Below are 25064 nucleotides of genomic sequence, written 5' to 3' on the forward strand. Positions count from 1 at the left end.
ATGGAGCTTTTCACCTCTGAGTGCTGTGCTCTGGATCTGTGGCAGACTGCCTGTGTGAAGCTCAGCCTGTCAACCCCAATGAGAAATCAAGTCATCCACTACCTTCTATTCAGGGTACAAACACACCACTGCAAGTTGTATTCATCGTTCAAAATCACAACATCCTTTCACCAGACCCAGTTACAAGCAGAGAAGTCCATGGAGGAAGCATCATGAAAAAATCATAGAATCCTAGTATTGGAATACTCCTATAAACTCTAGTTCCATAATACTATAGGCATAAATACAAGGCATAAGATCAGGGGCGGGAAACCCTAAGAAAAACTGGCAAACCAAGCACTGAAATCATTTGCCCTTCCAAATTATCCCTACCATGTAATCAGCTCTTGGAGAGCAATATTAAAAGTACCTTCCTACTCACCTGCTGGACCTTGCTGGGATTGTCCAACTGCATTTTAGCTATTACACAGCCTGGGTCAAGAGCTGCTCCAGGACGCTTGACATAATGAATACAGCCAGACTCTGCAGCTGTTAAGGTCATTACCATCTTCATCACCTACAATAAAAAATAAATTAGAGTTTGACTTCTCTTTAGACAGAAGAATGATTTAAAGAGGTCAGTTTTTTTCTCAACATCTAAATTGAATTATATCTTATTTAATCCAGAAAAATGAGAATCTCCAAGAGACTACCAAAGGAGCCAATTAAAAAATCTCTCACAGCGTAGCTTTAGGTTAGATTAATGACAGCTACTGACATTTCCTGTTTCTAATGTTTAAATCCATTTTGCCATAGTTTGTGTTTTTACTTGTTTTGTACTTAGAAGTAACAAACAATTTAGCCTTCCCATACCGTGGATCTAGATGCTCATTCTGTCTACTTAAGATATCCAAGCTAAAATCTAAGGGTCACTCTTTGCTCTTCTTTGTCTCTTATCTACCAGTTACAAAGCCTAGCCAAGCACATCTTCTAAACCTCTCTCAAAAACCTTCTCTTGCCATCTCTTTGCTTTAGAACCCCATCATTTCCAATCTAGAGTACTATAAAATCTCCCAGCAAATTTTCCTACCTGCTATACACTTCCAACAAAAGCAATCATTAAGGGTCACTAAAAGCAATCATTCTAGAGCCCAAATCTTGTCATATCACTTTTCTGTGTAAAATCCTTCCATGATTCCTCACTGCCTTGAGGAAAGTCTAAGTTTCTTAGTATGTCTTATAAGGTCCTTCAGGATCTCAAATTTTGATTACTTAGCATCTTTGCTTGCCATTTCCCATTAAACCTTAGTCCATTCTCAAGCAATACCAATATGTACTTGCAGTTCCCTAAATATATAATACTTTCTTGCTTTTGTGCCTTTGTACATGCTGTTCTTTACCTTTAGACATTCTTCCCTGCCCTTCTTCACCTGGTCCATTACTACCTATCTTTCAAAACTAAGATCAAAGTACCCTCTTTCAGGAAGTCTTCCCTTACTATCTAATCACATGCACATGCTTGGCTCTATCAGAATTCATATTTCATTACTTGTCTATTTTGTGGCCCCACTCTACCTACTTTTCCTGTATAACCAGCATGTAACGCAATAACACTTTAAGTGCTATTTCCTGGTGTCTACTTTTAGAGCTAGAGATTCATCATCAATCAAAGAAACACTATGAGCTTTTCATTTGTTGTTAAAATCTTAAGGTTCATAACCCCAACTAAACAAACTGAGGCTCTCTCCCTTCTATTTTCTATTTCCTTTCTGTTACTCTTGAGTTCTAGTCCACCCCAGCCAACTCTTTTCCTATCTTCCCTCCCATGACCCAAAAGCCCAATCACCACCCTGACCTCAATCTCAGCATAGCACTGGCCAGAAAACACATGGCCTCCATCCTCCACAATGTACTGTATTAACTTCCCAGCAGAAGGTGAGCGCATCACTGAAGGGTCATTCTCTTTCTCAAACACACAGGTTTTATTGCCAATTGTGATACGATATCTAGGAGATAAGTGGGAGTATGTAAGCCAATAAAACACCTCGGGTTCTAAAGGAGAATAGTAGAATAATAACAATCTTTAAAAAAAAATCTGAAAACTTTATTCTATATACCCACACATATATAATATTCATTTCATCTTTGTTTACAATGCCGAATAACCAAAATTTCCTTCAATAAGGGTCAGATTAAATAAATTATAGTACATCCACATAATGGAATACTATATGACCATTAAAAAGAGCAAACACCTCTATTTTAAAAAACCCACAAAGATGATAATGATGTAATAGTTACTATTTCCTGAACCCTTACTACGTCCAAAGCAATGTCCTAATAAGCACTTTACATATGTTAATTCATTTAACTGTCATAGCAACACTGAATGATTCATGTTGAACAGTCTACAACATATGTTAAGGAAAAAAATAAGGTATAAGACAGTATCTAAAGGTTATATGTGAATGCATTTAAAAGAAGAATACAGTATGTACGGATATGTGACTTTGTAAGTCCATAAAAATTTCTGCAAAAATACATAAGAAACTGTTAACAGGAGTTGCTTATAAAGAAGGGAACTTAATTTTTATCATCTATTAGCCACATTGGAGTGGCAGAGAAACAATGTTTTTAAATGTAAACACTTTTTGTTAAGTGCATGTACTGGTTTTTTAAATTAAAACAGCATACCAGAAGACCTTGAAAAATCCCAAGAGCTAGTGACTATTGAAAGGAAAGGTTGATATAATGACCAGCAAATGGACCTCAAACAGCCACTCACCTATCCACTTCCTCCTTCATGTACGTGGTATAACTGCTGCCGTCATAGGACAAGAGGAGCCCCCCATCACTCAGCCGATGCACATCTACTTCTACACATGAGCCATTCATGATCACCACATAAGAGTTAGGGGACTGTCGAGTCACCTGCAGAAAACAAGAACCAAAAGGGACAAGTCAGTGTCCCTCCCAGGTGGATTCCCAGATAAAATTTAGTACCTCGAAAACATAGGTAAATTATAGGTAAAAAAGATTTGTCAAAGAGAAAGGAAATTCATGGCATTGACGCTCTTAGCCTCAGTGTTGGCGTGGCTCAGCCCTGCTGCAAGCAAACAGTGACCCTTAGATGCTTCTCCCTGGCCCAGTTGTCCTCTGTCTCCTTTATCTCTTGGCAGAATATGCGAAGTTGAGAAACAACTAAAACATTTTCAGAAAATCATCAAATACTGATTCAGGCTATTGACACAAATAATGGCTGTAATTTTACTAACACCCAGCCCACAATAAACCAAACTTGCCCTCTATCTTGACCTAAAGGAACCAAGCTAATAATAAAGAAAGATAAAAAGTAAGGTATAGGCTTCAGTGGAGTTCAACATACCTTAAGTACATACTTGGCTCCTTCATAGATAAGTTCCACATCTACTGTATTTAGAAGTGTATGAGCAGGAAGGACTTGACCCCTGAAAGAAGAACAATGTGAGAGACACTTCTGGAGAGTCCTAAAAGTTTATAAGGGAATCTCAAAGCATTTCCTGGAATATCAAGACTGAAAACAACCTAAAGGACCATCAGTAAGGAACCGACACATAAATTATGAAAAAAAATTATAAAATGGAATATTATACAGCCATTAAAAAGGTGAAGCCTTTTATGTACTAATATGAAATACTCTCTAACTATACTGTTAAATTTTTAAAAAGCAAATGAAACTGTGTAGAACAGTTCCAGAGTATGCTAACACTTGTTTTAAAAAAATAGGGGGTGGGAAGAAACAACTCTTACATGTACATGTTTATGTAAATTTACAATATGTCTGGAAGGTTACAGAAGAAACTAGTAACATCAGTTGACTACAAGGAAGAAAACTGGGTGGCCAGGAACAGAGGTAAGAAGGAGACTTTTCACTATAAACCTTTTGTGCCTTTTGAATTTTGAACCATGTGAATATATTACCTGTTTCTAAAAATAATAAAATTAAAACTTAGAAGAAAAAAGCCCCAGTGCAACCAACCCTCATCTACTCCTATCAACTGGGACTTTATCTGGGGTTTAAAAAAAAATGCAGTAGGGCATGGCTGGATGAAGAGGAAAGGGGAGGACACTGCCAAGCAGGGAAACATTATTAAGAAAGACTTGACGATAATAGAAAAAGTGAGTCATAAAGCAAGCGGAGCAAGTTGTTAATAACTGGTGAATCTGGGTGAATAATATAGAGAAGTTGTTTGAACTATTCATGCAACTCTTCTATAAGTCTGAAATTATTTCAAAATACAAGTTTTAAGAATACATAAAAAATAATATTTGACAGGTGGGGGAGACTGTGAAGGAAATTACATATGACATTTGTACACTAGTAGGGAAACCATTTAACTAGTTTAGAGAGTGAACGCTAAACAATAATGATTAGTAAGACTGGACTAGTAAACAGGGGCCAAAGTATATAGGGAGTTGAAAGTCACATGGAAAGATTTAGATTTGATACAGAAGGGTAATGGGAGCTGCTGAAGGTTTTAGTGCACGAGAGTAACAAAGTGAAAGATATTTATCACAAGACTTGAATAACTGAAATCTCAGTTCAATTTTTAAAAATTTGTTTCTTTCTTTCAGATACCTCAGAAGGGAACTGATATAAGTCTACAACACAGAAGGAAATAAAATGCCTGTAATTAAGGCGCTTTAAAATAATTAGTCCTTTGGACCTTTCTCCAGGGACTCAAAAGCAGAGCTTAGTCTCCAGAACCAGTGTTAGAAATTAGTTTAGCCCCATACAGTCTGATCCTCTACTTGCAAAATTCATGAGTTCATCCAAAATATCAGCCTCAACTATTAATTCCTGAAAGATGTTGTAGGTAATATTTAACATATTCGAGTTTCAATGCTAGAGAGAAACACCAGATTTCATCAGTAGGGTTTGGAAAGATTGGATGCTTGTACTGGAGAGAATGTTTACTTCAGCAGAAATCCAGTTTTTAAAAAGCAACCCATTCTAACTGTGGTATAAACTAAATTCTAGAATCTGCAGTAGAGTCCCAAGGTAATTAATTTATCATAAACTCCTACATTCCTTCTCTGCCCTGCCTCCATGGTCAGTGAATAACAGGTGGCACTCACAAGCTGCCAGAAACAGAGAGAAGAATAAACGGGTCTTTGAACTTTCGTTCCGTACTGAGGACCAGTGGTGAGCTTGCACAGCCTATGAGAAACAAAGCCTACCTTTCTAAGGAGTGAAGGAAGTTAGAGATGCTATTTCGCAGGCTCACATCAGCCACATGGAGAGCCCCACAGACAACTCCCAACATGGTATCAGGTCGCTCTGCCTGAAGGGAAGAAAAAGAGGACAGATCAAAAGCATGGTCACTTGGCACCATGGCCTCTCAATTTAAATCAGGCTCAGATGCGCTGTGAAGATACAGCAAGCATTGAGAATCTTCATTCTTATTGCCCAAATGCTTTTTGAGATAAAAACACATTTACTTTTAGAATTTGAAAAGAGGCCTCATTTGAATAGAGATGAAAACCATCTTTCCCTTCACCCTCCCTAAGATTTCTACTGAGCCAATCAAAGAGCAGCTCAAAAAACAAGCTTTTGTCAGAAATAAACTCAAAAAGGCACAGATTTAGCTACTGAAAATTGCAAAGAAAAACATTATATAAGCAAAATTTGACCTTCAGATAATTTATATGAATCTAATGATTTTATATAAAATCTTTGGTAATTTAGAATAGCCCAGCAATTAAGGAATAATGGGTAACTGGATTTATATGAGGCTCCCTCATTAGTAGTTGGTAGATAGATATAAAAGTTGGTGGCTCTGAGCCAGATTTAACATCAAATGACAAAAGAGAAAGGATCTCAATCCTTGTATACTTCTCTTCAAATATAACCCAGGAATATTAGAACATATAAAATGACAGTATTACACAGGCACAAGAACTCTTACAGTGCTAAAATTACAGACTTCTAGATTTTTTCCAAGTAGATCAAGAACCATTTACATTAGAATCAGATAAATTTTATCTAGTGATATAGAGTGATCATACCATAAGCCTATAAAAACCCAATCCCAGAAGCTATTTGTGCAAATAAGAGAAATATACACACCTGTACTTTTTCTGCTATCAGTCTGTCCAGCCAGCCAGTGTCAATTCTATTCAACTGAAAGCTTTCAGTCTCCAACAATTTGATCAGGTATTCAACTGTAGTTCGAAAGTCACCCCGAATAGATAGCTCCTTCAAAGCCACCACCATGTTTCTGGGAAAAGAACAGAAGTGAATCTGTTTCAGCAACAAACATTTTTCAATCATTTTACGGAATCGTTTCATTCCTTTGGAGTCTTAAGAGAGAGGGGAGAGGGACGGACAATTCAAAGAACAAACGAGGGTGCAAATAGCAGTATGCTCATTCACATGCATTCCGGATAGGATAATTTGCAAGAAGTCAGTAAACTTAAGAATTCTGACTGATATTACCATAAGTGCATCAGCAAATCACACATGCATTTCATTATATGCAGTACATAACAAATTATGTGCAAATCACCTTTAGCTCACACTTACTAGGTTTACATCATTCCAATCATTTATTGCTGGCTAACTAGAATTAGAGTGTAGTTCCCCTCTCCTTACACCTTATTTATTTTATTAAGGTATAATTTACATATATATAAAATATACTTATTTTAAGTATACTGTTCAATGAATCTTGACACGTTAATAGCTCAATTTGAAGGTTTCCAAACAATGAGGCAACTGGCTGGGTATGGTCAAGTATCAGCCTGACAGTTCATGTGAGAGCATTTTAAGTTGCCTTTCAAAGTCTGTGGAATGACTTGCCTATTACTTTTTAACTTCTCAATTAAATGTAAAATGATCTAACCTTAACAGAATTTCAAATACTATGGGTTTTTTTTCTGTATATTTCTGCCAGTGTCTATCCCGTACAAAGCAGGAAATTATTTCAATAAATACTTATTATGCACCTCACAGACTCAAGACACATAGTATGCTGATAAGAGAGAGAATATAGATATAATAATTGTTTTTAAGATATATAGTAGACTATCATTGATGTCAGTAGAGAGATATAAACAAAGTGCTACAGAGGTTCTAAGAAGGAAGAAAATCACTTTCCAATGATTTCATGAAGACTGTAGAATCTGATATGGAATAAAAGTATAACTGGGAATATGGCTGTGATAGGAATATTATTCCAGGCATTCCTTCAGCCTAGAACATTATTCAGTTTCCTACTTCCACCCTCCTCTCCATATCCTCTTTCAGCCTGGCTTATTCCTATATACTTTTCAGTTATCAGTCTAGATGTCACTTCCTTCTGGGAAACTTTCCCTGGCCCTCTCTAGACTGAGATAGCTGACTCAGTTATATGCTCCTATAACATTCTTACATAATCCCACTACCACAGAGAGCAACTTATTGTATCGTGTTTGTTTGCCTTTCTTCCTCTGGATTCTGAAGTTCCATGAGGGCGGAGACCCTGTTTTGGTCCTTGTTGTATTGCTATACCAGTAGATTTTCACCAAATATTTTTTTTTTTGAAGGAATGAATCAATAAACGGATAGAGGGAATATCAAGAATAAAAGGAAAGAAGGAAGAAAATAGGAGTGTTCAGGGAACCTTATGAGTGAAGCAGTGGGTATCAGGATAGGAGCTAGTGGCAAACCCATTTGTTTAACAAATATTTACTGAATACTTACTATGTTCAGGGGCTAGAGTAACAATAAAACAGACATGGTCCTGTTCTCATGTTATTTAGATTACAATGCTGGAAATATGGGTTGGAGCTATTCTAGAGAACAAGAATGTCATGAATGTCATGAATAAGAAAAAAGAATATAAATAAGAATAAAAATATAAATATTAAGAATGTTATGAAGAAAGAAGAAACAATTTGTGAAATGCAGAATGAACTTTTGGCATGGTGTCAAGAAGCAAGCTTAATGTAGAGACCATATTTTTAATATGCTAAAAATTAACCTAGTTAGTTTTATATCTAAATTAGAGAAATGTACAGAGCAAGTTAGGAAGAGCAAAGCTTCTGGACCAGGTTGTAGGATATGTCCTTAGTAAATACTCAGTGGTCTGCCTGATCAAGACTATAAACCTAAATACCAATCAAGGCCACTTTGAGAAAGTAAATGAGTGAGACAGACTAGATGGGGGCCACGTGCACTGGAGAGTTCATGTTTCCTCGCAAAGAAGCAGCCACACAAAGCTTTAGTGAACTTTTGCCAAGTGGAATATAAAACCAATGCTGTCATTATCATCCCATTTTTAAAGAGAAGGCAGAAATCCATATATTTATTTTCATCTCCCTATTTTTAAATATTGGCAACTTTTAAAACATTAACACTGTGAGCCAATCAAACACATCTGTGGCTGTAACTAGTTGGAAAGCCACCAATTTGCAAGCTCTAGCATAAACCTTCTTTACTTTGACAAAGCAGGATTTGACAGTGAAAGAAAAAAAAGGGCAACTTTACATCAGATGGTTTTTGTGGTAGCATTGTTTAAATTTTGCAGAATCCCACTTATAGTTTTGAATAAATGGGAAGAATTATAGAGGACAAAATAGAAAAAAAAATTGAGACTTTCCTACTTCTAAAAACATTATTAAAAACCAACATTATTGATAAATACTTATTGCTTACTAGCCTACGTGTCCTAAGGTCAAGGAATGGTATTAATTGCTTGGTATAAAAAAATAGACCATTGAAAAACAGAAAGAATTAGTTCAAATGTGGATAAACATTCTAAAATATCTAAACTGTCAAAATTACCTCTTAGAGCCCTACTTTTTTAGGTAAGCAAAATTGCTATTAAATTAATATTTAATGTTTATGTTTAATATTAACCAATAACAGTAATGATATACCAGTTACATTTAGATAAGCTGTGTGTATATTTCACAGCATAATGAGATCTCTATGAACAATGGGGACAGTTCCCTTATGCTCTTTGCATATAACAAGTAGTTTAATTTTATTATTTTAAATGACTATAGGATATTTACAGCAATACCTTTATTTTAATGACTAATAACAGATTTTATTTGTGATTTATATAATGCCAAACTATTGGTCAAGAATCTACCTCCCTCCAGTAACACGCTTTTTTTATGGGAAAATGATATCTTTAAAGCAATCAATTCTATAAGTTTATCAAAAATATCTGAAAGCAAAATTACCTGAAAAGGCTCAAGCAACAGAAAAATATCTGCCAAACATTACATAATTTAACACAACATGAATGCAAGTACAATTGAAGATATATCTCTTCAAAAAGGTTGCTCATATTAGTATCTTGTAGCAGATAAATTATTCCCATTCCCACGCCCACGCCTTCACTGAAGATTAGCTCAGATTTATTTTTTAATGTAATCAAATGCTATTCTACTCACGAAATTGCTTCCTCTCTGTTTTCTCCAAAGGAAAAGCAGTGACCGAACTGAGAATCAGCAAATTCATGAAGTCCCCCTGCAGCAGCAACACTGAAATAACCCCAAACGTTCTTATTGCTACGGAAATTCAGTTCCTGAACTGTTCCTGAACTGGGCTTGAAACCCTGTTAGAGAATGAAGAATATGAAAGACCATGTTATATTTTCAAGGAAGAAGACATTTATATAATTATTATTTAAGCTCTGTGTTAATCACAAACAAAAGCCAAAAAGATGCACAAAAATCATAAAGGATTGAGAGCCAACATCCAGTGCTACTGAGGAATCTGGAGTGAGTATAGTAGCTTGAAATGACCAATGGAGGAGTGATCACTTCTTTGTCTCTGATGAAACCTCGATAAATTTTCCTCTCCAGAGGAAGTCCCAAAATATTTGACAAGATAGCCCTCAGGTATTATCTTAATATTAATGTACACGGAGTGGGGGGCGGGAGAACCTTTTAAGTGATGAGTTACCTCATCTGGATTTTCACTAGTGATCCGAGCAGCAATAACATGGCCCCTTGGGCAAGGAACATGAGCAGAATTTTCAAAATCAATGGGAGCATCACCCCAGGGAGATACCCCATACATCATACGAATATCCTTGATTCTGTACAGAGGGATCCCCATGGCAATCTGAAAAGTAATAAAACACACATCATTCATTTTTCAGTTACTTTCCTTAAATATGGAGGTTATCATATTACCTCCAAGATTTTTCATTTTAGTAGCCACCACCTAAAACATTCTATTTTTATAGCCTGATTCTACAATCAAGTAACTCTTAAATTACTTGAAACAAAATATGACACTACAGATAAGTTGCTAAATACTTCCCACTCCTACAAAAAGTCCCCTAATGTAACAGACATAAGTTTCCCTCTATTGTTATCTCTTCATGAAGAGATCAGAATGAAAATATCCAAGGGAAGAAAAGTCAACATCCATGGCTATCTAAAAAACTCAGACAGCTAAAAAGTCCTAACTATGTCACAATTATCTCAATTATCCCCACAAATCACCAAAGAAAATAAACAAATAAGTCTTTAGTCCTTAATGGAAATCCAGAAGGGGTTCTCAATGTGGGCAAAGAATGTTAGATATCAAATATTATTAGCCATTATTGCTTCTCACAATATTTGTTTCCTGGGATGAATGGGGCAAACAATATTAACAGGCAGCACTTTAAACATTATAAAAATAAATGGGTGCTGCCACAGTCTTGCTCAGAAAAACTTTGACCATCACTGTGATGTGGAACTCCTTCAATATAAGATACTGTGAAAAGGAGTGGAGGGTAATTACAAAGTTGTAAGCTTTTCTATGATTAAAACAATTTAATAAAGCGTATTATTTTTAAAGTTTCTTTTTAAAATATAATATTTTTTTATCAAATGTGTCTAGCTAAAAAGCAGAATGATATTTCTACATTTGTATCACATCAAGAAAACCCATACATCATAACCCATACAGCACGAGAGGAACATTAGATGAGACTTAGATAGGAGGTGCCCGTCTCTTATCAGACACAGGTTAAACCAGTTTTTCAAGCATCTCTGACATTCTCTAGGCAACACTTTGAGCCAAAATCAAGCTGATTCACCTGGAGTTGTGCTGCAGGGAGATTGACATCAGCCACCATCTCGGTACAAGGGTGCTCCACCTGTAGCCGAGGGTTCAGTTCCAGAAAGTAGAAACTGCCATCCTGGCTGTAGAGGTATTCTACAGTTCCCGCACTCACATAACCAACCATTTTGGCAAGTTTCACCGCACACTTAAAAAAGAAAGATAAGCAAAGGTAAGTATCTCACCTTGTCCAGCTAGTGAACCACTGCTTATCTATAGTCTCTTCCTCATTCAACTATCTAGTGTTTGTAAGAGCCACCAAAGGCTTTTAGCCACATGCGAGTAAATTTCATTATCTGATTATTATAGAAGATCCCTGGACGTGGATGACAATCTCAACTCAAAGCTGGAGGAAAACAGTGTTTTTAACTTGGGATCACAGGCAATCTTACCTTATCAGACACAAGTACACGCAGAAAAAAAAAAAAACTGTGGCAGACTTATTACTGAGCCCTTGTTTCTAGTGTTCCTAGCATTCTTCCTAAAATATGGCTGTCTAGCTAAAGACTGGATTTTCCAGCCTCTCTTACAGCTAGTGACTAAGTTTTGACCAAACATAATGTCAGCATTGGTGAATGATATGCTTAATTCCTGAATTATGTTTTGAAAGGAAGTGCTTGTTCTCTATTTCTGGCTTTTCTCCTTCCGTGGACTGAAACATGGTCATGACAGTACAAGCCAGTTTCAACCATGCAGATGAGAACAGTAAGAATGGCAAACAAAACAGAACAAACTTGAATCCCAAGATGGCCTCATGGAGCAGAACTGTCCCATCAGCCCTGGAGAGCTCACCTCAGATTATGATGGGAAGGAAAAATAAATTTCTATCTTATCTGGGTTGTATTTTTTAATCTCTTTATTACTACAAATTAACTTATAACTTTATCAATACAGAAATCATTAAGTTCAGGTAGTATGCTGCTATTTTAAAAAAGTTAAAATATGTGATGCTGGCTTAGCAATAAGGTAGTGGGTAGCAAGAAAACAGATACTGCAGACAGGAAGCTGGTGACCTCCTCGTTAGGCATAACAAAACATTTGTTAAACTGCGTCTTACAACTTGGATGCAGACAACACACCAACTAAGCCTTAAGAAAAATGGTTAGAGAAAGTCAGAATGTGAAAAAACCAACTGCTTTTGTGCCGGAAACCTAGAAGGAGAATAGCAGAATGATTTGTACTGGAAAAGATTAGATTCTCACCCTGAAGCATCTCAGTGTCAAAGATCAGATAAAAGAAAAAATTCCCATATCTAGAAATCTTGGGATGTGGTTACTTCCACCTAAAGCTGACTGGAAGTAAACAGTCCAGAAACTTACCAAGTTTTAAAGGAACTGTATTTCTAAACAAACCACAAACTTGATCTTCAAAAGCCTGTGATTAATAATTGGAGTATTCTTTGTGGCCCCAATCCTGCACCAACAGGAAGTGAGCTGTGAAGCTCTGTCAAAGAAAGCATAGTCCCCAAAAGGCAGTCACAGAGACAACTAAACAAGGAAGAACTTCCAAGAGAACAAAGCCAGGTAACTTGAAGGACAATGGGCAAGGGATTTACTTGTAGAATGTAGAACCAGGGGCAGCCAGAGGGCTAAGTGAGGTATCATCACAATTCCTGCCTAGAAGGATTTAATAACTGCTACAGACCAATGATTATCGTATATTTTTCACTCTTTTCCAGATTGAAGTTATCTTGTTTCTATTCCACCACTGTATATTGGGTACACGGGGAAAGGAGGAATGAAGAAGGGTAGGTAACTTGTATTTTAGGCCACTGGCCCATGAAAAGCCACATGCACATTCAATGGAGGATGGAACAAACCTAGATATCTTGGACTTTGAGCTGTCTACTTTGGGGAAAGGCTAAGAATGTTCTGAGTGAGAACAGGGTATGAAAGGAAAATGGGTAGCCAGAAGAGCAGACTGAGGCACAGATTACTAACTGCTCCCCAGTAATTTTTCTTTGTGTTATCCATTTAATATTAGAATGTCCTGAATTTCAGCTAAGTATACGGCCCCCAGTTAGTGACTACAATTCCTAACACGACTTAATAGCTAGGTGTAATTGTGTAACTGAATTCTGTCCAATGGAATGTGAGCAGAAGTAATATGCATGACTTCTAGATCATATTTTTAAATGCTTGCCTTCCATGTCCTCTCTCCATCCTGACCCACCCCGCGTGGTTATAATGGGAACATATTCTTGTGAGCTAGCTTAATCATGAAGATGATGACACCCTAGGGCAAGGGTTGGCAAACTTCGTCAGTCAAGGGTTAGATAGTAATTATTTTCAGCTTGGTGGGCCATGTAGTCTCTGTCACAACTACTCAACTCTCACTGAAGCCATAAAGCAGCCATAGATAATACATAAATAAACAAGCATGGCTATATTCCAAAAACATTTTATTTACAAAAGCAGGTGGCAGGCTAGATTTGGCCTGTGAGCTATAGTTTGCTAACCTCCCTGTTAGTGAATGGCAGAGCAATGAACCTGGGTCCCTGGCACCAGCTCATTTCTGAACTGATTAAACAGAATTTATACTTTGTGTAAGCCATGGTATTTTGGAAGCCTCTATTACAGCAGTTAATGAATGTTCATAACACACACACACACACACACACACACACGTAGAATAAGCTTCCAACACAGATGACTATATGTTTAGCTTATTTGGAATTCAGGAGAAAAGAGATAGAAAATACATTTCCAATAAGATGAAGACTGAGTCACAATTCCAGAAAAGACCATGCTAGACTGCTAAACTACAACTATTCCCAAGGGAACTACAAGACTGCTGAGAGATTCTTTTCTATACAAAAATATAGTCCCCAATAAATTTAATAAAATTAAAAAAATTAAAAATATACGTAGAATATGTAAACTTTAAAGATACTTAGAGGACCTTTTGAGAGAGAATGGATTTGCTTATCGTGAGCTTGTTAAAAAATCAAACAGGAAGATTAAAAATCCCAAAACATTTCTCTTCTTTATACCTGTTCAAAATAGTACATTAATTTTTTTTTTTTTCTAAAGTGTTAACTAATTCAGAGCTTGAAATGTTCATTAGCAACTCTCTTAGAGGAAGAATAGCAGAATGATTTGTACTGGAAAAGAATATCATCTTATCAATTATCCAGAATCATTGCTAGAAATTCCACTGCTCTCAGAGAGTCTAGGAATTGAATGAGTAGTAGTTCTGTGTAAGAAAACAAAAATTAGAGCTTTTCATATAAATACCTGTTCCATATGTTCAAATACTGCTGGAGTAGCAATAGCAGCAGGTGCCTCTTCAATAATCTTCTGATGCCTGCGCTGCACAGAGCAATCACGACCAAACAAAGAGATAGCATTGCCATACTGATCTGCTAAGATCTGCACCTCCAGATGACGAGATTGCTTAGCTAGTCTCATCACAAATATAGGTGATCCAGGGACTTCAGCTTGAACCTATATTAGAAAAGAAAATAAAACAAATTTGTAAGTAGTATCTTTTTTCTATCTCGACAAGCTGCTTCAATTTCAACAGGCAGATGCCTAGAAGTGTCAAGGACCATGTAGGAATACAAAAATGAATAAAATATATAGTTCATGTCCTCATCTATTTTTAAGAGATTGCATTCTTGGTTATATAATCAATATTAATTCATGAATATGAAAACATATGAACATCCAGTGTGTTACACAGGTAAAGAACAAAATATTTTGCAAACACACACACACAAATACTCTCAAAAGGGCAAAGTACTGTCATGAACTCTAAATAGCCAAATGTACAATTTGCTCCAGACTACATGCTTTCCTGGTTCATATTATAGCATATATGGTATCATTGTAGTGAAAGGACTTTTATCTTCAATTTTGAAGCATATTGTTACTGGATACAGAATTCTACACTGGCAATTATTCTCTTTCAGCACTTAAAAAATATCTCAATATTTTCTGGCTTCTACTGTTTCTACTGAGATATCAGCTATCAATCTTATTTTTATTCCTTTGAAAGTAATCTTTTCTTTTCCAGTTGCTTTAAGATTTTCTCTTTTTTGTCCCTCTCTTTTTAGAGGAGTGAGGTGGCAGATTTACTTAGATAAGCTTCAATGTAGTTTTCTCCATTCTTATCCTGCAAGGCTCATAATGTTTTTTGAATCTGTGTTTGGTATCTTTTTATCAGTTCAGTAAAATTCTTAGCCATTATCTCTTCGAAAATTGCTTCTGTTCCATGATTTCTTCAAATATTACTTCTGTTCCAGTCTCTCTCTCTTCTCCTCTGAGACTCAAACCACATGATGTTAACTTACTTCATTGTATCCCATACGTCTTTTATGCTCTGTATCTTTTACGCTCTGTTTTGTTATGTAACAAGTCACCTCAAGACTCAGTGACTTGCTTAGGATATCAACTGTTTTATTTGCTCATGATGTTGTACTCATCTGGGTAGTTCTTCTGGTCTTGCCTCTCACATGCATATCATCTGGTGGCTCAAGTGGCATTGAATGGTCTCACTCAGATGTCTGATGACTTGTCTTGACAGCTGGCTGGTAGGTCTAGGGAAACATGACTGGAACAGCTCATCTGTATTGCATGTGGCCTTTCATCTTCCAGTAAGCTAGACGAAGCTTCTTCAATTCAGTGTTCCAAGAGAGTAAGGGCAGAAGCTAAAGGCTTCACAAGCTCTAAGCTCTAAAACTTATACACCACCACTCTGGCCCCATTCTAATGGTCTAAGCAAGCCACAAGACCAGCTGAGAGTCAAGGGGAGGGAAAAGAGATGCCATCTCTTTATGGGAGGAAAGGCAAAGTTGCATTGCAAAGGGATATACATACAAGGATGGGAGGAGATATTGCGGCCATTTCTGCAAACAATCTCCTATGGTCCTCTCTCTGGCCACAATAATTCACATACCTCCCACATGCAAAATAGACTCACCCCCTCCCAAGACCCCCAAAGTCATCCAATCATGGCATCAGGCTTGACGTCCACTTTCTCATGAGTCATGTCCAGAAGTGAATGAGACTCCTTGGGTGCTGCTCCTTAGTTGCAGTTTCTCTTGATCCATGGATCTAAGAACTAAAAAGGACAAGTTATCTGTCCCCAACACCCCCAACATTTAATGATGAGATGGGGAGAAGATAACTCTAAAAGATATTCCTGTTCACAGAAGAGAGAATGGGAGTACATAGTAGTCATTGGTCCATAGCAGTTCTGAAATCCAGATGGGTACATGTTGTCAGGTTCCCTTACTCCAGGGGTTTGAAATGTTTTTGTTTGTTTGTTTGTTTTTGTTTTGCAGGGGTCTTGTTTTGCTCCCTGGGAGTGGTTTCCTAATCCATAGCTCTTCTGCTCTTAGCTCTGCTCTCTAGGCTCCCAGCTCCACTCTCTGCAAAACCTCTTATTAGAAAAGATTGATGTATACAGATTAATAGCTTTCTCAGTCTGCTTTCTATCCATAGAAAATTGAAGGCCCAGAGGCCTCTCTCAAGTTTGAACTGTAATTTTTAGTCCTTTCGATCTGTTCATTAATACAAGTCTCTTGAAAACTTTGTGAGTTTCCTATGAATCATATTGAGGAGTCACTCCTTGCCCCAAAAGGCATATCCATAACTTTTCTGCACAGATCTCTCTACACTTTGGGCATGTCTCACTGCTGAGACAACACCCTTAAGATTTTTAGAAGCCCTCTTTATCTGAGAGGGAAACTTATCAAACTGGAAATGAGAAACAGTTCTTTTTTCAAACTCGACAAGTTTAAAACACCTTCTTTAGCTCATCTCTCTTTTATAGTTCCTTAGCATAAACAACCAGAAGCATTCAATAGATACTTTAAACATTTTGTCTAGAAATCCCCTTAACTGGGTCCACAAGTTCATTAAATACATTCTTTTTCTTCCAGGTTACCTCAGGCAATTGTTCCATTATTTCAGAACATGGGTTACCATTTTTCCAGCCTTAACCTTTGAGCCAGTCTCAAAGCCAATGTCACATATTTTACTTTTTTTTTTGTTGTTATGAGAGTATCACATATTTAGGTATCAATTTCTAAATCAGTTATCCATTAATGCCTAACAAACCACCCAAAATTTAGTGACTTAGGACACTGACTTATTTTATTTCCTCACAGCAATTTGAACTGGGCTCAGTTGACCAATTCTCCTGCTGATCTAGGCCTGGAGCCACTCATATAGCTATAGTCATCTGTCAACCAGACTGGGGTTAGATGGTTTAATATGGCCTCACTTACATGTCTCAAATGTGGTACTGACTGTACCACATGGAAGACCCAGTTCATATACTTTTTCTCTTTAACTCACGACAATGAAGCAAGAAGTTTGCTCATGAATGATTAAAAATAAAAGGGAGGGCAAATAAAAAGTGGCTAGGGGTACTAGTAAAGAAAGAGTAGAAATCTGGAAGAATGAAAAGGCTAGAATACATCGCAATTTTCCTTTTTCTGACTCAACTTTTTCCGGGTATTGGTAGGAAAAAAAAGTGAGTCAAGTATGTGAGATTACTCTGAGGGCAGGGAAAAGAGAGATTCCCGTTTCCTGATTCTCTAAGATTTCTCTGAAAAGAGATCATTTCTTTGGCCTCCACAATCAACTTGTAGTACGGCCACATCAACCTGGCTACAAATTAGATGGGCAAGCAGAGAAAGACCCTAGGTTTAGCTTTCCCAAGTCACTCATAGAACATGGGCCTGCCATAGGATTCCTGTGCCGGGGTGTAGTGGCCATGTAGCACAAGCTAGGGTATAGAGTGCTGGGCCAGCAGGGTAGATGACACACATGGCAGAAACTCAGGAGCCTGCAGCCAATTTGAACTTAAGTGAGGTAAAGTCAATCAGAGAGTCTGGACTTGGTGAAGCCAAGAGCCTGCAGATCAGAAGTTAACCATACCACTTACTTTATCTATAATGCCAGCAGAAGAGGGGCACAAAAATACAGAAAGATGCTGACTCTTCGTTGTCACTATAAGGTCCTAATAGCCACCATATATGGAAGAGCTATCTGAGAAACTGAGGATTTTTATATAACTGAGAATACACTGTTTTCTGGACATCCAAATTATACTGTGAGTTAAATCAAAACTGTTATACATGTTAATTCAAAGACGACTTGTACTCTACCTGTCTGAAGAGGTTAGGGAAGTCATCTGCATTGTTGACTTTTCTGATTCCCTTCCCTCCTCCTCCTTCTGAGGCCTTGATCATTACTGGATATCCAACTTCCTCTGCTGCCTTCAATAAGAAAGAGAAAAATGGAAGTAAGAGTGGTATTAGTAGGGAAAGAGAAACTGACATTTTCTTCCTTTAAGAATGTTGTGTTTTGGTAGGTCTATTTGTAGAAAAAATAGAAAGATCTTGAAGATATACTAGGTAAAAGAAGTAATAGAACAATTTGTAGAATTGGATTGAACCAAAAGAAATTTCACTTATGTTTTATGTATGATTATATACATATTCATACACCCACATATTTATGTGCAAAAAAATAAGTTTACAGTATACATCAGTGATGATTTATAAAATGTGGGTGGACATAAACTTTCACTTATACTATATATATTTCTGCATTATTGAAATTTCTTATACATGCAAGTATTCATGTATTAACTATAATTTTTATTTTTTAAAAAAGACGGAAGTAATTCACTTAATATAAGCTGATGGCCTCAGTACAGCTTCGGACAACATATAAGTAAGACTCAACAAATCGGAACTCTCATGTATTCAGAAATTTTTTCTCACTCAACCTTTTGTAAAAGATAAAAACAATGAGGTATACTAATAAAATTAGTCAGAAAACTACTTTTCAACACATGCTCTAAATGTGCTTTTCACATTATAGTATTTTATAATTATCAGGTGATTATCTTAGGACTTTTGAAAAATTAGTTATGTAACCATTAAATAGGGAGCTGGTTAAAACAAGATATATCCCTATAGTTAGAATACTATGAAATTATTAAAAGGAATGAGGCGGTTTTTACATTTAATGATATGAAAGATATCCAAATTGTATTGTTAAGGCAAAAAAGTAGGTTGGGGGAAAAGTTAACCAAAAGTTTAAAATAACTAAGTCATTCCTTCATCAAAACATTCCAGTCTTTTAAGGCTTACGTTATAGTAATATCTAAAAAATAGATCATCAGAAAAAGACCATTTCAAATTTTAATTTGTGTCAGTAGATTAAGCATGAAAATCTTTTAATCATAGTCCTATCTCTTCTAAAATTCTCTTAACTCCATTACTATTCTTATAAACAGAGATAGCATGATGAACTCAATCACTGGGTTTATAAGTGATCAAAGAGACAGCCATAAACATAGAAAAGAGACTTAAAAAAATAGGACAGCCCACATGATGTCAGTAAGTAAGAAGGCAGACATCTTAAAAATATATGAAGGCTCTAGGTATAGGTTATCCACTTAAAATATTTTAGAAAAATTTTAATACCATGAGGAAAATATTTACATATAATATTAAGTAGAAAAAAAAGAGAATTATTCAACAATATATAGAGTAAGATCCTACTTTTATAATTACAATTTATTATTATGGGAATCTATTAATAAAGATTATCATTATATAATCTATGAATAAAAAATGGCTGTAAGAAAATAAATGAGTATAGTATGTTAACAGGATTTATCTCTGGTTAGTAGGCTTAGCAGTGGTTTTATCATCTCTTTCTGGCTTTCCAAATTTTCTACCAGATAATTTTATGTTTGTAATTATAACCAGGAAAAAAAGAATTTTAATTGATAAGCAAAATACCAGGCTTCTACTCTTTTGCAAATTTAGCAAATAGAATATAGCATTTGCAATTCAATCAAAAATATTAATTCTTAAGGTTGTAGAATGCTTAATCTAAAATGTAAATAACATAGAAAAATTAGTTGAGCATTTAGTGTTCCTCTTGAATTTATAACATACAAGTCAAACACAAATACTGTGTTTTTCAAAAACAGCCTCTTTCATCATCTACCTGGAGGCACAGTTAAAAAGTGAAAGGGAAACAAACTGGAGAGAACTATAAAGGAAAGAAAAGATTATATCGAAGAATTTCCTTTTTCTTGAGCTCCTGTTTCTACATGGATGGCAATAATTATAGAGTAACACTTTCAGCCTCTCTCAGCTCTCTCACCCCCACCCCTACCACTCCCCAAGGAAAAGAGAGTAAATTATGTGATTGGTCAGTTTGTAAGGAAGACCTGAGTATGTGTAGCTCAGCCTCTTTTCCCCTTTGGGATCAGCCCATTGAACAGAACATATGCTCTTTGTCAGCTCTCAGCCATACAATAAGCAGAATGATAAAAGCTATGCTTCTATAGAGAAGTCTGTGGTTATTGAGCATCACCAAGAACCAGTGAGTGAGCCTGCTTAATTGATGTTTGAATCACAAATCTGATTGTTGCTACACATTTAAGCCATTATCGCCAATATCTCTATTCATAATAAAATGACATTTTGATCTCTATCTGCCTGGCTTCTTGGTTCTGAACTCAAGCAGGGAAAAAAGTGTATTATTTGATAACCCTCCCCTCCCATACACACACACACTAACAGGTGGTAGAGGGAAGGACCAGTACCTCCTTAGAGCTCTGATTTAACCACCTAAGAAATGTTCTTTCCAAGTGAGAAGTTTGCTTCAAAACAAATTTAAATTATTTTTATTAAATCTAGTTCACTTCTTCACTCTATAAACTATACCTCCTGGTCTTATAACCCTAATCCCATCATGGGTATATATCATGAACTAGGCTCCAAATTGCTGTGTTTCTGACTATAATTGGTCAGTTGAAAGATATCACTCACTAGAGTTAGTAACCTACCTTTAGCCCATCATCCACATCCTTCACATAACCTTTTTCATATAGTTCCTGGGGAACATTTAAGATACGTTTTGAAAAGTCATTTTCCTGCCAGTCCACACGAAGACCTGCAATAGATAACAGTGACTTAACAGCAGCTATAAGGGCTTCCGTTCTTGGCAATTTTTTCCTATATCTTCTTTAAAATGCTCTCATATTTATCCAAAATTGAGGATAAATGGGAGAAAGAAAGATGCCATAAAACCTTGATCAGTCCTTGGGGTTAACGGTATTCATCTATAGCAGAACCCAGTGGCAACTTGGGTTTCCAGTGTAAGTAGGACCTTATACTGGAAAAATCCAGGAGCACAAACAGGCAGCAACTTATAAAAATGCAAGGGCATACAAGACAAAAAAAAAAGCATGTCAGGCTTCTCATAGCAACTTGGCAGGCAAATACCTTCAATTTGTGTGTTCAGGCCTGCTCCAGGGCCAGAGGTCTGGGAAATTATTCAATCTTTATGAGCCCTTGGAAATGGAAATGGCGGTTTTATTGGTCTCAGAAGAGTCATGATTCCATGCTCTCTGAATGTCCCTGTACTCAGCCACAAGGGGAATGCTATAGCCTCTCCATTCAAACAAAAGCAAATTCAACCTTTTATTTTAAACTGTTTAACCCAGCAGGTCTGGAGAGGATACTGCAATCCCCCTGGAGAGCTAGCCTAACAAGAGTTCAAATCTGTTCAGCCTTAAGACAATGGTCATTCCCACTTAGGAAAGGTTTCAGTGTCTGTCTGCTCCCTGTGCTCAAGTACTAAAAAAATGGAAGTTTGTATTGTTATCAGCTATAATAATTCACACAGTACTTTTTGAGGGATCTGTCAAGAATAAATCACTTTTAGAAAAATTTTATCCTTTTGCATGCCTGAAAGAAAGGTTGACTATTGCCCTCATTTTGAACATCAAATGCAAATGAGAGGTTGAATTATGTACGGTATTACACGGGCAAAACCAACAGTCAATACATTGTAGGCTGACATCAAAAAAACGGTAGCAAACATTTCAGTAGGTGGGTTTTAGATTTTCTTAGTGATCTAGGTCACTTCCCAGGCAGGTTCAAGGGCCTAATTCTGCCTAGGAAGTTCATCTCTGAGAGAGGTTTTAGGCTAATCAGAGTAGATCCAAATCCATTGAAACATATGAATTTTCCCAGAGTTTCTCCAAATTAAGTCCTAAGATCACTTAAATCACAATTTAGCATCTGCGTACCTGATACAAAATGTATATTCCTCCTAAGACATAAAATCTCAGCTGTATTAATTAAGCCTGAAGATAAAAGATACCATTAACTGACCTGGATTCTATTTCTTTTGAAGTATCCCAATACTTTAAACAAACTTAAGCCCCAAGCCACAGTCCCAAATAGCCTACTGAACTTTTCTGCACTTCAAGATACAAACAAGAAATAGCTTACCACTGCCACTCCAGGGAAGAGTTGGGATACCCGCAGTTTGAGCCACTATGGAAGACGCAATCTTATCCCCCAAAGCCCACATGGCCTGGCTTGGTGGGCCTAAAAACAAAACAAGAAAAGAATCCTGACTGGAACATCTTGGCCTCATTTCTTTCACATATATTTAGTCTTCTATATAATTACTTTTATATAGTCTTGTCCTCTACCACATCACATATGCAAATCATAAACTTGATTATGGGGACGACTATGTTTTGATTCACCTTTGTACCCTTTATAGAACCTAAGCTTTTAGTACACGGTGAGAGTTCAATATATATATAAATATATGCGGAAATAGATTCCTGACAAATCTAATTTTATCATCCTTCATGATTCAACTTTACCAGATGAGAAATATCTTCTTCTTCTTTTTTTTAAACAATATCTTAAAATAAAGACTATAAAGTTTTGGGGTTCAAGTATGAAATATTATACCCTCTTTGATCTTAGGGGAACCAAAAAGGAAGATTTAACTTTAATAGAATTTACAAAGTATAATCATCATAGAAGAGACAGAAACACTTTGAACCATATAACCTTTATTTCTCTCTCTGCTATAGGAGAGCAGAAAAAATCAGAAAACAGAGCTCTCACTAATAGGAATATAACCTGGATGTTTAAATGTAAAGGTGCTGACCCATATTTAAGGGCACACTCCTAGGGTATCCTAAGTATTCAATTATCTTTGCTATATAAAAATAGGTCCTTTCTCCATATGTTTTCTTAAGGTTAATGGCAAAGTTTTTAAAAGCCAGTGTTTTGGAAATCAGAGCTTTCTCCATATTTCCTGGAAAAGAATCTAGGGTCAGAAAACGTAATCAAGATGCAGAGACATAAGCAGATGTAAGAAATGAGGAAGGGGAAAAAAATAAATGAAGAGGGTTACTCTGAGAGTTGCTGATTAATTAAAAAAAAGAGAGAGAGACCGTTAAACTGAAGAAAAGCAGAACATAGAGTAGAATATGGGCAAAATTGACAAAGAGAAACAAGAAGACTAGAACAGTATATCAGAAAGGCTTACCCATGAAGGCGATACCATTTTTCAAAAGAAGTTCTGGGAGCTTGGGATTTTCAGAAGCATGACCCCAGCCAGCCCACACTGCCTATCAGGAAACACAATATGGTTCATTCTTAAAATTCATATTAAAAAACAATACACGATAAACTGTATCATTCTCTACCAAGACTGGCCCTACTCCATGAGGTACAATAGCTCCACAGCAGCCAAATACTTACGAATCTTGAGCTTTTTCCTCTTTGGGCTTAAAGACACTTACCCGAAACTTCTTAACACAAGTGATAGGGAAGAAATGACTTACTTCTATACCACCATATTCTGGGCTAAGAATATTCCATTGCAAAGAGGCAACTTTCACTTATTTGGGATAGTTTGAAAGTGAAATGGACTGAATAAATAATCTCTGAAAAACCCTTACAAATTTCCTGCTTGTATTGCTTAATTTTGACTAATTGCATTCTTTCTATTTTTCCTTTCCCTGTCTGTTATATTGCATATAAAGGCATTTATCAATTTTCAACAAAGATGCTTTCTATAAAATTAAAAGTTCTCTGGATATCCCATTGTGCGTAACTGTAAAATGGCTAAATTATTTTTTCCTGTGACAACTTGGAAATTTTATTTGTGTTTATTAAAACAGTAAAGCATTTAAAACCATAACATGCAACAGTTTTCATTGGCAAGTGTAATTAGTTCATATATGAAATATAGTGCTGAATTTGAATAATGTCTTTAAAGTGGAAATTGTTCTTTTTTTCCTTAAAAATTTTTTTAAAATTTTCAATTACAGTTGACATACAATATTATATTGGTTTCAGGTTTATCATCATGATTAAACATTTATATCTTACAAAGTGACCACCTCGATAAGTCTAGTACCCCTCTAACACCATACATAGATAGCTATTACAGTATTGTTGGCTATGTTCTCTGTGCTGTACTTTACATTATCATGACTGTTTTTAAAATTGGCAATTTGTACATCTTAATCTCTTCCTTTTTCACCTAGCCCCTAAACCCCCTCCCATCTGGCAACCATCAAAATGTTCTCTGTATCTCTGAGTTTGTTTCTGCTTTATTTTGTTTTTTAGATTCCACATATAAGTGAAATCATATGATATTTGTCTTTCTCTCTCTGACTTATTTCACTTAGCATAATACCCTCTAGGTCCATCCATTTTGCCACGAATGATAAGATTTCATTTTTTTATGGCCAAGTAATATTACACTGTATATATGTACCACCACTTCTTTATCCAATTATCTATTGATGGACACATAAGTTGCTTTCATATCTTCGCTATTGTAAATAATGCTGCAATGAACATATAGATTTGGTTTTAAAGGACACATTGACATTTCTTACTTGGACTGGGATCCTTTTAGCAATATCAAGAATTAATTCCACATTTGCATAGTTGTTGTTGTTTGGTCCTCCTGGTACTGGCACGTAGTGATCTGCCATTTTAATGTACTCTGAAAATACAAACAAATTAATAGGGAACACATATGTTGTTTTCTGAAATAGAACAGCAGAGCAAAACTATGTAGAGGACAAGTACCATTGTGAGAAACCACAAGACAAACTGCATTATGGGGTAATTTCCAGGACCATTTATTTGAAGGCTCTGACTTTATTAAGTACAGACACT

General features: G+C 36.2%; 1 protein-coding gene across 1 annotated transcript in view; it reads right to left on the minus strand.

The window, feature by feature from the left end:
- Window positions 1-25064, minus strand: part of ACACA (acetyl-CoA carboxylase alpha) — a 244652-nt gene that overhangs the window by 142944 nt on the left and 76644 nt on the right. Inside the window, exons 6-20 of the mRNA XM_039886513.1 lie at window positions 24779-24888; window positions 23416-23497; window positions 22353-22451; window positions 20900-21006; window positions 18192-18302; window positions 14308-14517; window positions 11049-11219; window positions 9920-10081; window positions 9406-9569; window positions 6089-6239; window positions 5200-5303; window positions 3365-3446; window positions 2765-2910; window positions 1835-1985; window positions 422-556 (exon numbers count right to left, since the gene is read on the minus strand). Of these exons, the coding sequence (XP_039742447.1) occupies window positions 422-556; window positions 1835-1985; window positions 2765-2910; window positions 3365-3446; window positions 5200-5303; window positions 6089-6239; window positions 9406-9569; window positions 9920-10081; window positions 11049-11219; window positions 14308-14517; window positions 18192-18302; window positions 20900-21006; window positions 22353-22451; window positions 23416-23497; window positions 24779-24888 (1985 nt within the window). The remainder of the gene's footprint in view (window positions 1-421; window positions 557-1834; window positions 1986-2764; window positions 2911-3364; window positions 3447-5199; window positions 5304-6088; window positions 6240-9405; window positions 9570-9919; window positions 10082-11048; window positions 11220-14307; window positions 14518-18191; window positions 18303-20899; window positions 21007-22352; window positions 22452-23415; window positions 23498-24778; window positions 24889-25064) is intronic.

This window comes from Pteropus medius, unplaced genomic scaffold, assembly GCF_902729225.1.
Source record: "Pteropus medius unplaced genomic scaffold, Ma_sr-lr_union100, whole genome shotgun sequence".
Classification (NCBI taxonomy): Eukaryota; Metazoa; Chordata; class Mammalia; order Chiroptera; family Pteropodidae; genus Pteropus; species Pteropus medius.